Source organism: Oryx dammah, unplaced genomic scaffold (assembly GCF_014754425.2).
Source record: "Oryx dammah isolate SB20612 unplaced genomic scaffold, SCBI_Odam_1.1 HiC_scaffold_29, whole genome shotgun sequence".
Taxonomy (NCBI): Eukaryota; Metazoa; Chordata; class Mammalia; order Artiodactyla; family Bovidae; genus Oryx; species Oryx dammah.
The window spans coordinates 85,235,231-85,250,103 of NW_024070213.1; the positions used below are offsets into that span (position 1 = coordinate 85,235,231).

General features: G+C 47.4%; 2 protein-coding genes across 9 annotated transcripts in view; one reads left to right on the forward strand and one right to left on the reverse strand.

Moving 5' to 3' along the window:
- Window positions 1-5,129, forward strand: part of LOC120858140 (ATP-dependent 6-phosphofructokinase, muscle type) — a 44,174-nt gene extending 39,045 nt beyond the window's left edge. For all 6 annotated transcript variants that reach the window (XM_040233997.1, XM_040233996.1, XM_040233998.1 and 3 more), the window contains 9 exons: window positions 43-113; window positions 440-527; window positions 617-769; window positions 1,242-1,406; window positions 2,333-2,394; window positions 2,624-2,735; window positions 4,065-4,164; window positions 4,244-4,349; window positions 4,591-5,129. In XM_040233997.1, the coding sequence (XP_040089931.1) occupies window positions 43-113; window positions 440-527; window positions 617-769; window positions 1,242-1,406; window positions 2,333-2,394; window positions 2,624-2,735; window positions 4,065-4,164; window positions 4,244-4,349; window positions 4,591-4,735 (1,002 nt within the window). In that variant the 3' untranslated portion in view covers window positions 4,736-5,129. The remainder of the gene's footprint in view (window positions 1-42; window positions 114-439; window positions 528-616; window positions 770-1,241; window positions 1,407-2,332; window positions 2,395-2,623; window positions 2,736-4,064; window positions 4,165-4,243; window positions 4,350-4,590) is intronic.
- Window positions 5,130-6,166: 1,037 nt separating this feature from the next.
- On the reverse strand, window positions 6,167-14,873 carry LOC120858143 (ankyrin repeat and SOCS box protein 8). Of its 3 annotated transcripts, none has more exons than XM_040234007.1 (4): window positions 14,663-14,873; window positions 11,764-11,923; window positions 10,176-10,280; window positions 6,167-8,039 (listed from the first exon to the last, which is right to left on the reverse strand). In XM_040234007.1, exons 2-4 carry the CDS (start codon window positions 11,890-11,892, stop codon window positions 7,407-7,409), a joined length of 867 nt encoding a protein of 288 aa, XP_040089941.1. In that variant the 5' UTR covers window positions 11,893-11,923; window positions 14,663-14,873; the 3' UTR covers window positions 6,167-7,406. The 3 variants fall into 3 exon arrangements, with proteins under 3 accessions (XP_040089941.1, XP_040089939.1, XP_040089942.1); XM_040234005.1 differs by having other exon boundaries at window positions 11,764-11,927; window positions 14,663-14,808; XM_040234008.1 differs by lacking the exon at window positions 11,764-11,923 and having other exon boundaries at window positions 14,663-14,755.

Below are 14,873 nucleotides of genomic sequence, written 5' to 3' on the forward strand. Positions count from 1 at the left end.
GTGTCAGACCGTGATGCAGACCTGTGTGACCTCTCCCCACAGATCGAGGAAGTTGGATGGAGCTACGTTGGGGGCTGGACTGGCCAAGGTGGCTCTAAACTTGGGACTAAAAGGTGAGTGGCATTCAGGATTACCTCCACCTAGTCACCCTAAAGGTAGCCCTTGCAAGTGGGCATCCGTTCATTTGGTTGGGGTCTGCCGAGACCAGTGCAGTCGTCTGGGTCCTCAGAGGGCAGACGTGTCCATGCAGACATCCGTTAGCAGCTCTGGTGACTCAGAGCCTCAGCATGTGTCCTTGGATGGGGTGAGAGTGGGGTAGGAAGGGGGCGCAAGTTAAGAAATTATAAACACAGTGCCTTCTAACGCTTGCTTTTCTCTCCCTCGATTTTGCTGTCTCTTCCCCCAATTCTATTCCCCTCCCCTCACCCCAATCAACTAGGACTCTACCCAAGAAGAGCTTTGAACAGATCAGTGCCAACATCACGAAGTTTAATATTCAGGGCCTTGTCATCATCGGGGGCTTTGAGGTGAGCGTCCCTGCCATTTCTTCCTCTCCTCCTGCCCCCGTTCCCGCCTTCTCCTCCTCATTCCTGCCCCCGTGGCTTTGTCTTCTCAGGCGTACACGGGAGGCCTGGAGCTGATGGAGGGCAGGAAGCAGTATGATGAGCTCTGCATCCCCTTCGTGGTCATCCCTGCCACGGTCTCCAACAATGTGCCCGGCTCGGACTTCAGTGTGGGGGCTGACACTGCCCTCAACACCATCTGCATGGTGAGGGTCCCCACGGCTTCCCCCCCTGGCTGGGACTCCAGTCCCTGGACCGAGTCTGGGCTAGGAAGTGAGCCGCTTGATTTGTACCAGCCAAGTGGCAGTGTGAGAATATTCTTCAAGCTCTGTGTTTGACCACACTGCACTTAACATGTTGCGTCCATCCTCGCTGTGAGTCCTCTAGCCTAGAGATGCATCTGTACTCCACACACCAAGTGATTTTTACTTTCTGAGGTCCTACATCCCAGTTCCCCTAGTCCAAGCACAGAAAGGGTAGGAACAGCTTCTTTCTGGTGGAGGAGGTCCGCCTTGCACTTGCCAGACGTGCCTGCCATCCTTGTTGGCGAGAACTGGAGGGGGTGCTGGGGCCCTGCTGGCCTAGGGGGACATTGCTCCAGAGTCGGGTGATGGTGGGGCCCAGAGAAGTGACAGGAGTCATATCCCTGACCCTTTCTCTGATGTGTTGTCTCTGCAGACGTGTGACCGCATCAAGCAGTCAGCGGCAGGCACCAAGCGCCGTGTGTTTATCATTGAAACGATGGGCGGCTACTGTGGTTACCTGGCCACCATGGCAGGCCTGGCAGCCGGGGCTGATGCTGCGTATATCTTTGAGGAGCCCTTCACCATTCGAGACCTGCAGGTAGATGGCTACCCAGAGCTTGTTAGGAGGCTCTCCCCTGCCCCATTGGCCCCCATGTCCCCATGGCGGCCTAAGCTGTGAGAGCTTAAGGCAAGGACAGAGCTGATGGTCTGTGGAGTCCTAGGAAGAGCGCCGGGCGGGCGTGCTGTGGTGTGGCATTCTGTATGTGGTGGCGCTCTTGTTGGAGCGTTCATTTGAAGGGTGGCTGCAGCTAAGCCCTTTATGTGCCTTTTTGCATTTTATTTTCACAACAGCCATGCACAGGAGGGATTATCTCCACATTACAGATGAGCAAGGTTCAGTGAGGTTATAAAACTTCTCTAAACTTTGAGTAGGCGGTTTAACTGATTGAAAAAGTCACGTCCCCCCCCCTTCAGATTTTCCTTGCTACCAAACGGACCCCTAACTCCATTTTTGAGGGGATTCCCTTTAGATCCTCATTTCTAAAATCTTCATTCACTCGAGCCACACAGAGGAGGGTGACAGGCTGCGGGAACTTACTACTTCAAGGGCCCAGCCGTCAGTGGAGGGTGATCCTCTCCCTCTTTCACCACTGACTCAAAGCCTAGACGGGGGTGTTTTCTCCACGGTGAGTCACTGCTGTACACGAACACCACCCATTTAGAGACTGACACCGAGGGTAGGGTTGGCTCTCTGAGGGTGGAAGAACTGAAACCCCTAGAAAGGGAGATCGGGACGGGGTGGAAAGGGGCTTCAAACGGACAGTTCCCACACTCTCTCCAGCTTTCCCTCTGCCTGCTCTGTCCAGCTCAGCTGGGTCTTCACTTATCTGTCTGTAGTGACCTTCTTAAAGGGGTTAGGTACAGGCCAGCCCTAAGCTGTCAGCAGCCCTCCCTCCTCGTGTGCCTCTCCCTCCTGTAGAGGCCTGCTCAGCAGGGTTTAGGACTTTTCCATTTCATTTTCAGGTGAATGTGGAGCACCTGGTGCAAAAGATGAAAACAACTGTGAAGAGGGGCCTGGTGTTAAGGTACCTCGTCCCTGGCCTGCTCCCGAGTGAGGAGGAGCAGCAGTCAGGCTTTGGCCCTGGCCAGACTGCATCCCTGGCTGGCCCACCCTGCGGAGTCTGTGGATACAGCGCAGGAGAGCCCGGACCCTGGGAGGAGATGGAACTGGGAGGGACGAAGCCCACAGAGCTTGGAGAAGGCAGGGGGAGGGAGGGGGCCAGCGCCCGGCACAGGCTTCCATCTTTCTTGCAGGAATGAGAAGTGCAATGAGAACTACACCACTGACTTCATCTTCAACCTGTACTCTGAGGAGGGGAAGGGCATCTTCGACAGTAGGAAGAACGTGCTGGGCCACATGCAGCAGGTGGGGCAGACACACCATGCTATCACCAGACGGCCGTAGAAAACCCCCACCCCGCAGCTGGAGTCTCCCAGTGGCCTCCCACCTGCTGGTGGCGGATGGGGCCGCCACAGCACGGGCCTGCAGGCTCTGCAGTCACAGAAGCACAAGTCTTTACCTGGAAATGGCCTGATCCTGTGCTTCATCCTCTTTATTTAGGGCAGAGTTTCTCTACCTTGGCACTCTTGCCATTTTGAGCTGGAAAACTTTTTGTGGTGGTTCTGTGTGTCGTAGGATGGCTTAGCAACACCCCCAGACTCTACTCACTAGAGGAGCCCTCACTGGTAGCACACCCTCCCCACTTGTGTGACTGAGAAAAAGTCTCCAGACATTACCAAATGTCCGCTGGGGGGCCAGGTCATCTCCAGTTGAGAACCACTGCTTCAATGAAGAAAATGAGGCTCAGAGAGGAGAAGTAATTTTCCCAGAGCCGCTAATCAGGCTTGAGTGAGGCCAAGATGAGCTGGCCCAGTGCTTTCCCCACACACCACGCTGCCTTTGTGGGCACCCCGTGAGATGAGTGTGGGTACCTTGCCAGGGTTGGGCTCTGTCTCCACTCGCTAGGGTTTCCAGGGGAAAGGAATCCGCATCCAAGGCAGGACTCACTCACAGATGCTGCTAGTGGTCTGAGACCTGCCCCATCCCAAACCTTCCCCGCTGATGCCGCTTAAGTGTTGACCTTTGACCTTTCTGTACCCACAGATGAATTCACATTATCTCAGTTTGAATGGGCTTATCAGCTCCTGAAGGAATGGGGTACTATTGGATAAAGTATGAAGACCTCTTTTCTGTTTTTCCTTCCTTCCCTCTTTCCCACTTACTTTTGCTTTGTTCAGAGAAACTGCATCACATTGTATATTATTCTAAGGTGCTACCAAGGCACCCAAATTAGGTCACAAGGAACACTTGTTCATCAGTGGTGACTGAAAAAAGCTGCTAGGCTAGTGAAGGGCAGCGAGCTGACCAAGAGGCCAGCGAGCTGACCAAGAGGCCAGTAAGATTAGGAGTAAATGAACAGGGTCATGCAGCCAGGGAGCTAGAAGAGGCAACTGGGAGACCAAGCATCCCCTCATACTAATTACTCCTAGAGCTGATAAACTGCCAGACGTGCCAGCCCAGCTCGCTCTCGTTCCCTGCCCGGTTTCAGGATTTCCTTTCATAGTTAAGACTTTTGGATTCCTGTTTCTGGTTATAAACTTGAGACCCATCCTTTAACTTTTCTCTGTGTATTAGCATGTCTTCGCCACTTCATTAGAGTCCTGCCCCTTGTAACTTTTATCACTCTTTTTCCAGGGTGGGAGCCCAACTCCATTTGATAGGAATTTTGCCACTAAGATGGGTGCAAAGGCTATGAACTGGATGTCAGGGAAAATCAAAGAGAGTTACCGTAACGGTAGGTGGGGTAAGAGGGCGAGCCGCTTTCCTAGAGGCTGCTTCCCAGCATAGAAGCTGACTGACTCTCCCCGTTGCAGGGCGGATCTTTGCCAATACCCCAGACTCAGGCTGTGTTCTGGGGATGCGTAAGAGGGCCCTGGTCTTCCAAGCAGTGACTGAGTTGCAGGAACAGACGGATTTTGAGTGAGTACATCTGCCTCCTGGGGTGGTTCCCTCCCCAGTAGTTGCTGAGATCTACTCTTCCCAGGCTGTTCACGTCTTCAGTCCTTTTTTCTTAGGATTAACAGCTGTAGTCATACCTACTTCAGATCTGATGCTTAGGTCCCAAATTCAGCCTCTGCTGCTCCACTTCTTCCCATAGCCTCGGATAGAAGTTGATCGGGGTCCTGAAGATTAAATCATCATCTACCTCGTTCCTCTGTAGGCACCGCATCCCCAAGGAGCAGTGGTGGCTGAAGCTGAGGCCCATCCTCAAGATCCTCGCCAAGTACGAGATTGACTTGGATACCTCAGAGCACGCCCACCTGGAGCACATCACTCGGAAGCGGTCCGGAGAAGCTAACATCTAGGCCTCTTTGCAAAGAGAGGAATGGATTGTCTGCTCGTGGTCAGTTCACCCCAACAGACCCAAGCCCATGTATCCTCACGTGTTTCAATGTGTTTTCCATTAGGTTCCTTTTACTCTGTAACTGCAGCCATGGTCAGCTCTAGCCAGGGAGCTGGGGCGGGGGCCGTAAGTGGAAGCTCCCTGTATGTAGAATTTCTCCTGACTTCTACCCCAGCTTCCTGTCACACAAGGCTGGACTCCTCTAGTACCACTGCTCGATTTCAGTTACTCGGTTAGAATTGTCCTAAAAATAGGCTTTATTTATTTCTTTGTGATAACAAGGTCATGGTTCCTCTACCACTATCACGACAGTGACGCACCATAACTACACTAATAAATGCCAGCTGGTCACTGTGCTCTGGCTTCTCCTCATATCATCCTCACAAGTGCATTCCTGTCAGCCCCAAGCGATGGACTCTGTCCAGGCGGACACCCAGGAAGAGGCAGCCCGTGTGCTAACTCCGTGTACTTCTGTCCTTGGGTCCTCTTGACTTCGTACGCAGGGTCCCAGCCACAGGACGCCGTCCTCACCCTCATCCCACAGGCAGTCCCTCCCACACCCTCTGTAGCCAAGGACACTCCCATCTTCCCTAAGCATAAGGTTATGTTTTGCCTCTTGGTCATACACCCATTACCCAGCTTTGCCTTTTTTCCAGCCATTCCCTAATCTCTACTCCGACAATCCAGGGTTCTTCCTTCTCAACTTTTCCCCCTGTGCTCCTTTCTGGATGAAAGCCAGACTCCATCCCAGTGGAGTGACATGTACATTCTGAAAGCCTGGAAAACAGAGACATTCAATTCTGGACCTCGTTTGGTGGGTTGGTTGAAATGCTGTTTTGGAAAACCATGAGTTCTTGGTCAGCTCAGTTTGTTTTCTGTTCCACAGTTCCTCCTTAGCAAGTACCCACGTAATACAGTTGGTCCTCAGGACTGGGTCTACATACTGTGCCCTGAACTGATGGGATGCTGCCCTGTCAATGAGAGGCTTGAGATTAGAGTCCAAGAATCAGATCCTGGCTCTTGGCACAAGCATACACATCTCTCCTACTAACACAGCTTTCTCACTTGCTTGCTGAAGCAGGAAGGAGGTTTGGGGTGTTTCAAGGAACAGAGGAAAGGACTGCCTAGTGCTTCACTTTCGCTGGCTATCCAAAGTATAACTGCTACCCCCTAGAAACAGTTCTAAAAAATGGCCGAGAAGTCTTCTCAGAGTCCAACATTAATTAAAGCAGCCAAATGTTCTCTGTACAGTTCTTTAAGGGGAAGAAAAATTAATAAATATCAAGCACCGTTATCACTGATTCTTCAAAACAGCCTATGCAGGTGGTGTGACAGCCTGAGATGACACTGGGACTCAGAGCAATAATGTAAAGAAAAGTAGGAACAGTAGAAATTTCCAAACTTGCTTTTAGACCTTTTTATTTCCTTTTTTTCCCTTATGTAAGCAAAAAACACCAATAACAAAAGGACAAAAGCAGACATACTTTTTCAAATTAGCTGTGTCAGCAGATTCTGTTCATTTTTATTTATAGTTCCCAATCAGTTAAAAAAAAAAAGTCTTTCACATTTGCATAAGGTCATCTAGAATCGACAACTTGATCTAGCTTAGGAACATGAAGAGGAAGAGTATGTAGGTTTAAGTATTGTTCACTAAAACAGATCTCTTTTGGGTAGGTGCGTCATCTCAGAGGAAGCTCTTCCCCCACTCCCCAACTCCACCCACACCACCAATGTCTTTTTGTGTAGATCAGTAAAAAGCAAAGTTTCCAAAACAACTGAAAACAAACTCCAAACTCTTAGCAGAGTGAATGAAAGACACATGAAACAAGGCAGCCCAGCCCATGTCCTCCCCTGCTAGAGCAGACACCTCCCTCTATGGTGGGCGCAGGAAGAGCCTGCCAAGCCCACTAGCACAAACTGGCTGTCAGGAAGAGAAAGAACTGCATTCGAAGAAAAGTTCTAAGGATTGCTTAGAACCTTCTATCTCTTCTACTACATGGAAAGCAACAAGATAATCTTTCTAAAATAACATTGGTGAACTACTGTAAGCCTTGGGCACACTCATGGAAAAGCAGCAAAAACTGCCCTTCCCTTCAGTGGTGAGAAGGGGCCAGTCCCTTTTGAATGCCCGGGGATGATTCTAGGGACATCCGGTCCAGTTCTGAACCTGTGCACCATCTGAGGTGGTAGTTATCTTCATCTTTGGGCTGCAGCTGTTAGCTGGAATTTTCTTAAAACTTCTTTGCAGATCAATTAAAATGTTTCTAGAGCGATTCTTCCGAAAGTTAATCATGTTCCCAAAGGCAAACCAAATACACATGCTATAAACACTCTTCATCTGCCCAGAGAAATTCAGTCTCACTGTTGATTTCTTTCCCTAAGGAGGGTTGGGGAGACCTCTTCCTTTGCAGGGTGCAATATAAAAGGCCTAGTAAGCAAGAAACAGAAACAAAAGTGAGGGACATTTTTTTGTTTGTTTGCTTGGTTTGGGGAGGGGAGGTGATGTGAAGGTTACTGTTGTGACATGTTGCCTTGAAACCACACAACAGGAACAACTGCTTTTCCTGTTTTCCAAGACAGTGCTGCAGGGCAAAACCTTAACACAGAGTTGCTGGCCTGACATCTCCTCCAGGCTATTCTACGAGTAACAGGTATTCCTTCAGAGAAGCTGGCAGAGGAAGGCCCTTGACGGCATCTGGCAGATACTGGAGTCCCAGGCTCCGGCGCACAGCATAGCGAGAGAGTGTTTTTAGAGTCCCTGGGGCTGAGCACAGAACAGTCAGCTTTTCACACAGCTGCTGGTCTTTGGCCACTTCTCGTGGCATGGTGCCATTTTTCCTTAATTCAAAGTGTCCAACAGCTCTGTGGAGGAGCTCAAAGCAAGAGTCCTCTTTCTCTGTCCCAAGTCCCCTGACTAGCAGAGCCACCAGGCGGGAGATGGGCGTCTGGCCTTTTAGGTTGATGACTCTGACCTCTGCACCGTAATCAAGAAGGATGCTGACGCTCTCAAGATTTCCCTTCATGGCAGCCCAGCTGAGCGGGGTGTCATTGTTGTAATCCAGGGCGTTGACAGAGGCCCCGCTCTCTAGGAGGGCCCGCACACACTCAGCATTGTTCTTAAAGGCTGCCCAGTGAAGTGGGGTGTCTCGGTTACCGTCCAGTGCGTTGGGGTTTGCACCATACTCCAACAGGACCTCCACACAAGCCTCATCTTTCTCAGCGGCATAGTGGAGGGCTGTCCGGTTGTAGCCATCCAGGGCATTCACCTGTGAAGAGGGCGCGACTCTATTACCGTGTATGGACGATGGGCGGGCACAGAGACTTGCATGTGCCTGTCCGCTCTCTTTGTTATGAGATTTTCTGAACATGCAGGTCAATAAGCAATTCCCAGGGAGTTGTGACCAGGATGGAGCTGAGGAGCAAGCAGGAAACAGTAGTCCCTAAACAACCAACACTCTATTATGTCCATTGGTTAGCTGGCCTGCATCATCTAGGGTTTTGCTGCCACATTCTTATTTACTGTTCCCTAGGACCTCTACCCGGAGAAGGCGATGGCACCCCACTCCAGTACTCTTGCCTGGAAAATCCCATGGACGGAGGAGCCTGGTGGGCTGCAGTCCATGGGGTTGCTAAGAGTCGGACACGACTGAGCGACTTCATTTTCATTTTTTACTTTCATGCATTGGAGAAAGAAATGGCAACCCACTCCAGTGTTCTTGCCTGGAGAATCCCAGGGACGGAGGAGCCTAGTAGGCTGCCGTCTGTGGGGTTGCACAGAGTCAGACACGACTGAAGCGACTTAGCAGCAGCAGCAGCAGGACCTCTACCACACAGTAAGGGGGAAGAAACACAAGTCTAAGTACTTGTAACTACTCTGAAAGACATTTATTGGAAGGCAGCTTGAACATACTGGCCAGAATAAAGGTTCTGGATTATTCTACTTATCCTGACTCACTCTGTATCCTGTGGCTAATGGCAACCAGACTGAAAAATAATGAAGTCAAGTTTCTGCCCATGTAGCTCTGCTGTGTTTTTTAACCACACAGAGCAGCTCAGAACTATTCATCCAAGTCAGCCCCCTGCAAACATATGTTGTGGGGTCATGAGAGAACCTGGAGGAAAGCGTGCTGAGGAAAGAGCACAAATCCTCTGATGCTGAAAAAGCTCCTGGCTTGCTAAACTCAGCATCTCCTATAATATTTGGAGGCTACAAAGATTTCATTTAAATCCTAGGTTTAAATAGCAAATTTTCTCCCCCATAAAATGCACTAAAAAAACCCCACACCCCTGAAATATTTAATCTTCAATCTTCTATTTAGCTAAAAACTGAGTTCAATCTTCTATTTGGCTAAAAACTGCCCCCTCACCCCGGGGATAGTCTCACTTTCATCATTGCTATTAATCACTGGCTTTCACCTCAGGGTCGCTCACAAAAGTTACGGGGTAGTTCATGACAGGCAGAGAACAGCACGGTTGTGTGGAGATGGGGATGCTGGGGGCTAGAGCAGGCTTACCCACCAGTGTGTCTGGGGCCTGTACACCTGCTTCATGGCATCTCTGATTCAAATGACTGCCTCAACCTGTGCACCCTGAAGATGCCACAAAAGTTGCAAAACTGCTACTTTATTTATTTAACAGGCACTTATTTAGTATAATAATTACTACATGCCAGTGTTCTAAACAGTTTCAACCTTATGAAGAATACACCATTTATCATCCTCATTTTATAGATGGGGAAGCTGATGCAAAGAAAGGTTAAGTAACCTGTTCAAGATCACAAAGCTGGAAATGACAGCTGGAATTCAAATCCATGAAGTCTGGGTCCAGACTCTCTATTCTTTTATTCATTATACTATGCTGCTTCTTGCTAATGCCAATAAAAGTTAATCTATGTTTTTTTTTTTTATGTTAAGATACATTAGAAAGAAGATAAGATATGGTAAAACAGAAAAAAAAAATGAACGGGCAGAAAGAGCACAAGTAGCTCAATCCCGAGGAAGGGACTGACCCACTGCCTTATTTTCCAGTGATAAGACGTGAGAAGTGCATGCTGGTGGCAGGTCTCAAGTGGTTTAGATCGAATCAGGGTTGAGGGGACTGAACAATCAAAAGAGGATTAAATAGAAATATAAACAACCCCAGAAGGAAGGCTGGGAGATTAAGGGGAGATAAAAATTACCTCTTCCCAGAGCCATGGTCAGTGTATGAAAGAAAGGCAACGGAATGAAGTACTCTGGATGATTTACCATTATATTTTGTTTGAATATTGGCCACACCAAAGTTACCTAGAAGGTGGGAGCAAGAAGGTGGGACGAGATAGGAGAAGAGACAAAACATTTTAAGGAAGTGTGAAGCCCAAGTTTTAGTGAATCACTGATGTGACAGTGTTAAAAAAACATTACCTCAGCTCCCTTTTCCAGCAGTAACTCCACACAGTCTGCATCGGACACCATGCAGGCACAGTGCAAGGGCTTCAGTGTGCCGTGGGTACAGTTCACATCTGCTCCCTAGGGACAGAAGGAAGCTTCAGTGGGTGTGCTCAGCTCTGGCTCACCATGCAGGACAAGACACAGATCAATGTCTGGGGTGGGGGTGGAGAAGGGGTCTAGCTCTGACTGTATTGTAAATATACTACCAGCCCCAGTACCTGTTCCTGTTAATTAAATGAAATTACAATGCCAATATCCAAACCAAGAGGATACACTGAAGATGAATGAAAGGAACTGTTGATGCCTTAGATGAAGTCATTAGGTTTCTCCATAAGCTAGCCTGAAAGATGGCCCTGGGGATGGACATCACTAAGGACATAACCTTGCATGTAAAAGCAGTGGAACCTTATCACCAGGCAGGAAGGCTGGAAAAGCAATAGACTATCTCTGGCTACCATGCTCTGAAAAAGTCAGGAACGTGTCTTTCAGACAGAAGCCAGGAGAACTGGCATGCTCTTCTTGCCATCTAACAGATGACCGTCACTAACAGTAAGGTCATCTTAATGTTATGTCTTTGTTTATAAACATATATAGTATACTTATAAACTAAGTGGCCCCTTGGTATCAGCATTCTCTGCTACCTAGCCCCCACTGGTACTTCTGTTTCATATCTGATGAAGGAGCTGGAGACACCACGGTCTGACCAAAGTCACAGAATGACTCAGCAGCAGAGCTGGAATTAGAATGTGACAAAGTTTCTACTGCTGAGTCTTCTGATACCACTTTTGCTGAGAACAAGCTAATGCTATCTGACTTTTCTTCTCACAGCTGTGCCACAGAACTCTGAAGCAGCTACAGAGCTCTAGGCTGTAAACAGGATTCTAGAGTTCTTCAAAAGAATGTACAGAAGTAGCCATCTGGATGCATTCTCTAGAGATTAAAAAAAAATTACCCTGTAACTTTTCTTCAACAGGAATAATATACAGAAAAGCATCAACGCCCTTCCAGGATACTAGCCATTTAACAGAAGTACAGAATAGTACTGGTTAGACAGCAGACAGCTAAAGTGTTTCCTTAAGTCAAAAATTACCATGCATTTTAGGGATTGATAATCTCTATAGAACTGTAAGTGGTAGCTGTTGTTAGGATGATAGAAGGCCAGTGATATCCCTCCATGTAATTATTAACTACAAGGGTTTGAATACCACTAATGCTTTGTTTGCCTCCTTCTTCCCATAGTACAACATGTGTAGAAGAGTTTGAGCTTGCTGAATCCCATATGCCCATACCCAGAAAGAGATTTTATCAAGAGCATGAAACTAGGGTTATCTAGAACATAATTCCCAAAGAAAAATATCATTTGCACAAAGTGAAAGGCAGAAGAGAAGCAAAATGTATGTTAATGGTTAAGTTAATACATTTTAGAATATTGTAAAAACTGTAAAAACTCCTTGTGATCTTGTGGTGAGTCAGAGCTGCAAATCTGTAATCCATTAGGATTCCCCAGGAACTTTCCCACCTCACCTCCCCAAGGACTCCTTCATCAGCCCAATACACTCACCCCTCTGATGAGGTCCTCTACATTGTCGTGTGGGAAGGAGCGAATGGCAGCGATTGTTCGGATTAAGCGCTCTGAGAGAGAGTATTTGCTCTGAATGCTCTGCATAATATACCACATACTGGAACTCATCAAGGCTCAGAGTACGTTCACATGCTCCAAACTGCCTGAAACAAAGATGTTTTAGGCATACACAATACCACTGAGCACACCTGTCCTTAGGGTTAGAGGTTCTCCAAGGCCTTCCCACTACTAAAACCATATTTCAAAGAGTCAATGACTCATTAATACCATTTTTCCTAATCACAAGAAGGAGAATATGATAGTTGCTGAGTGAGCTGGGTAAACTGGACAAAAGGATTCTGACCCTGAGAACCCCAGCTCTACTCTCTGACCTCGTCTAGCACCGGACTTCCCCAAATGCTCCGAGCTCCCCATGGAGCTGTTTATGGTTTAAAAAAGATCAAGCCAGGAAAGGGATTCCTGTAAAGGCCAAGGATTTCACAAAACACTGTTTTCCTCCTCTGAATTATGTGGTCTTTATTATCAGCAGCCCCTTTAGGTTACTTGTTACATTTGACCTTGCAGTATAGTTATGTTCATACTATTTTTCAATCTAAACTGTAATTAATTGAGAGGCAAGGTTCTCGTCTTCTACTTTTTTAGACCATCTCAGGCCAGCCACAGAGTCTCACAAAAAGTAGCTATTTAATAAATACTGGTTGATTGACTACAGGGTATATGAGTGATTATTACCTGTGAGAAGAAACGGAACAAATGCATTTATGTTAATGATGACAAGCCACCTGTGAAATAGTTTAAAATGTCTTCAGCAGAGAAAAAAAATGAGAAGCTTTTGAGGTGAAATTCTAAAATAAGGAAGGAATGCCAAAGTATAATTACTCTGGGGTCATCTATATAAAATTAGGAAAAAAGTTTAAAAGTTCTGATTAATGATATATGTTTGCAGTTGCAGGAAAATAAGCAGATTTAAGAGTGAAAAATGAATTTTAAAATTTAATAATTGGCCATTTGTGACAACTGAGTAGAAGACCTGAGTTCTGTGTTGGAAGAAGAAAATAATGCAACATTGGCTCAGACAATAAAGAATCTGCAGGTCTAGAAGATCCCCTGGAGCAGGGAATGGCAACCCACTCTAGTATTCTTGCCTAGAGAATTCCATGGACCTGGCGGGCTACAGTCCATGGGGTCGTAAAGAGTCAGACGCAACTGAGCGACTAACACAACACAATCAAAACAATACTTAAATTCAACTAAGATAAAAAGTTTTGGCTCTCTAAGAGCCATATACCAGTTGGGGAACATTTAAGATTACAGCAAAGAAGGCAGAGCATTTCTATGAAAAAGCATATATCAAAAACTGTCAAGAAAGCATGGTATGCTCTCTAGGTGTAACCATTTAGGAATCTAGGATCCTATCAAACCATAAGCTCCTTGCTAGTAAATAGAGCATTATTTTTAATAGTGTCTGGTACATAGCAGGTTCTCAATAAATATTTGTTGAATCAATGTAAAGCTTATTACTTAGGACCCTAGAAAAATTTAAGACATACAGTAATTAGACATCTTATGTATATGATGATTACTAAGGGAAAAACACTAAAATTTTTAATTTTGGTCATTTCATACTATGTAACTTTTGTGATGGACTCTCCTCTTATACATTATGTAATAATACTATAAACTCTTCCATCTTGCCACTGGGTAGCCATTTATCTGTTTAAAATATATATAGAATTAATTAATGGAAGTTAAAAATGAATTCATAGGTATCAGTGATTCAAATTAGGGTATTCTCCCTACTTTATTAAGAGCAAAGCTTATTTATTCTTAATAAGCTTACACACTTGTTTATATGCCTCTCTGAAATTTTCCAAATAGTTTAGATTTGGAATACTTTTTAATCTTTGCAACAGCTCCTCAGAGACAAGAGTCTGTATTTTACACTTCTTTGTTGTAAGGAAAAAGGGGAAAAGGTACAGATGTATTCGAGTCAGCGATTCCAAAAACAAACAGGGCATCCAAAGTGGAAGGCTTAGCCCGAAGTGGTTCTGTTAAACATTTCTGAGTCATGATAATCTGAAAAAAAAAAAGAAAAGAAAAGAAACAACAACCCCCCCCAAAACTAGACCCTTGCAATCATTTTCGGCGCTTTCTTGGACTCCAGACTAAGAAATCCTAACTCAGAATACAACCACCAGTCCTCTGCGGCTGCCTCAAAGCTCCTGCTGAAGACTGAAACTTCGGGGAACATTGACAACATTCACTGTCAGGAAGGATCACGAAATCTAGACTCAACATATCGCCAGACAGCAGCCTGTGCACGGTTTGACCCTCTGTGGCCCCTTTCCTCTGCTGGAGCAGAAATCTCCCTCTCTCCCATTTTCTTCCACTTCGGATCCGAAGAAAACACCAAGGGGTTTTTCTTAATGAGAAGCTAGAAGCAAAGGAGGGGAGAGGCGACATTCAGCAGCTCTAGTGCTAGGGAGGCCGGGCTTTCGCCCACGGGCTGGGAGGCCCGCGACCCGGCCAGGCGCGCCCCTGCCCCACCGCACCAGCTGAGGGGGCTCGCGGCAGCTAGGTCTCGCCTAGACCAAGGGGCGGAGGGCGAAGACGTGTGGTGTCTCTTTCCGCACGGGCTCCGCAAAGACCACAGCAATCCCAGCAGATCTCGCGGGGCCGGTACTGAAATGGGGTCACGAAATATGCCGGGGAGCCCCAAAGGCGAACCAATTCCAGCCCCGATCTCCTTAAGGCACGGGACGAGATCCCAGCCTCGAGGGCTGGCAGATCGCTAGCGGGGAGTGGAAGTGTTACTGGGCGTGGTGCTCGAGGTTAGGAAACCTGACTGCAGACATTCCTCCAGCGGGGCGACACTCACCGAACCGTGGGGCTGACCGGGGTGGTGAAAGCGGCTGTCAAGGCGTGACCCGGAAGCAGAAGTTGTCTCCCGAGGGCTGCTCTGTTTACAGGTTGGGCGACTGGGATGCGCGCGTGCGCACCGACCACCGTCCGAAGGCGGAACGCGCCTGCGCAGTCTTGCGAAGCCGCTTCTGTCTAACTGTGGTTTAATCAGTTTACTTTCAGGCCGC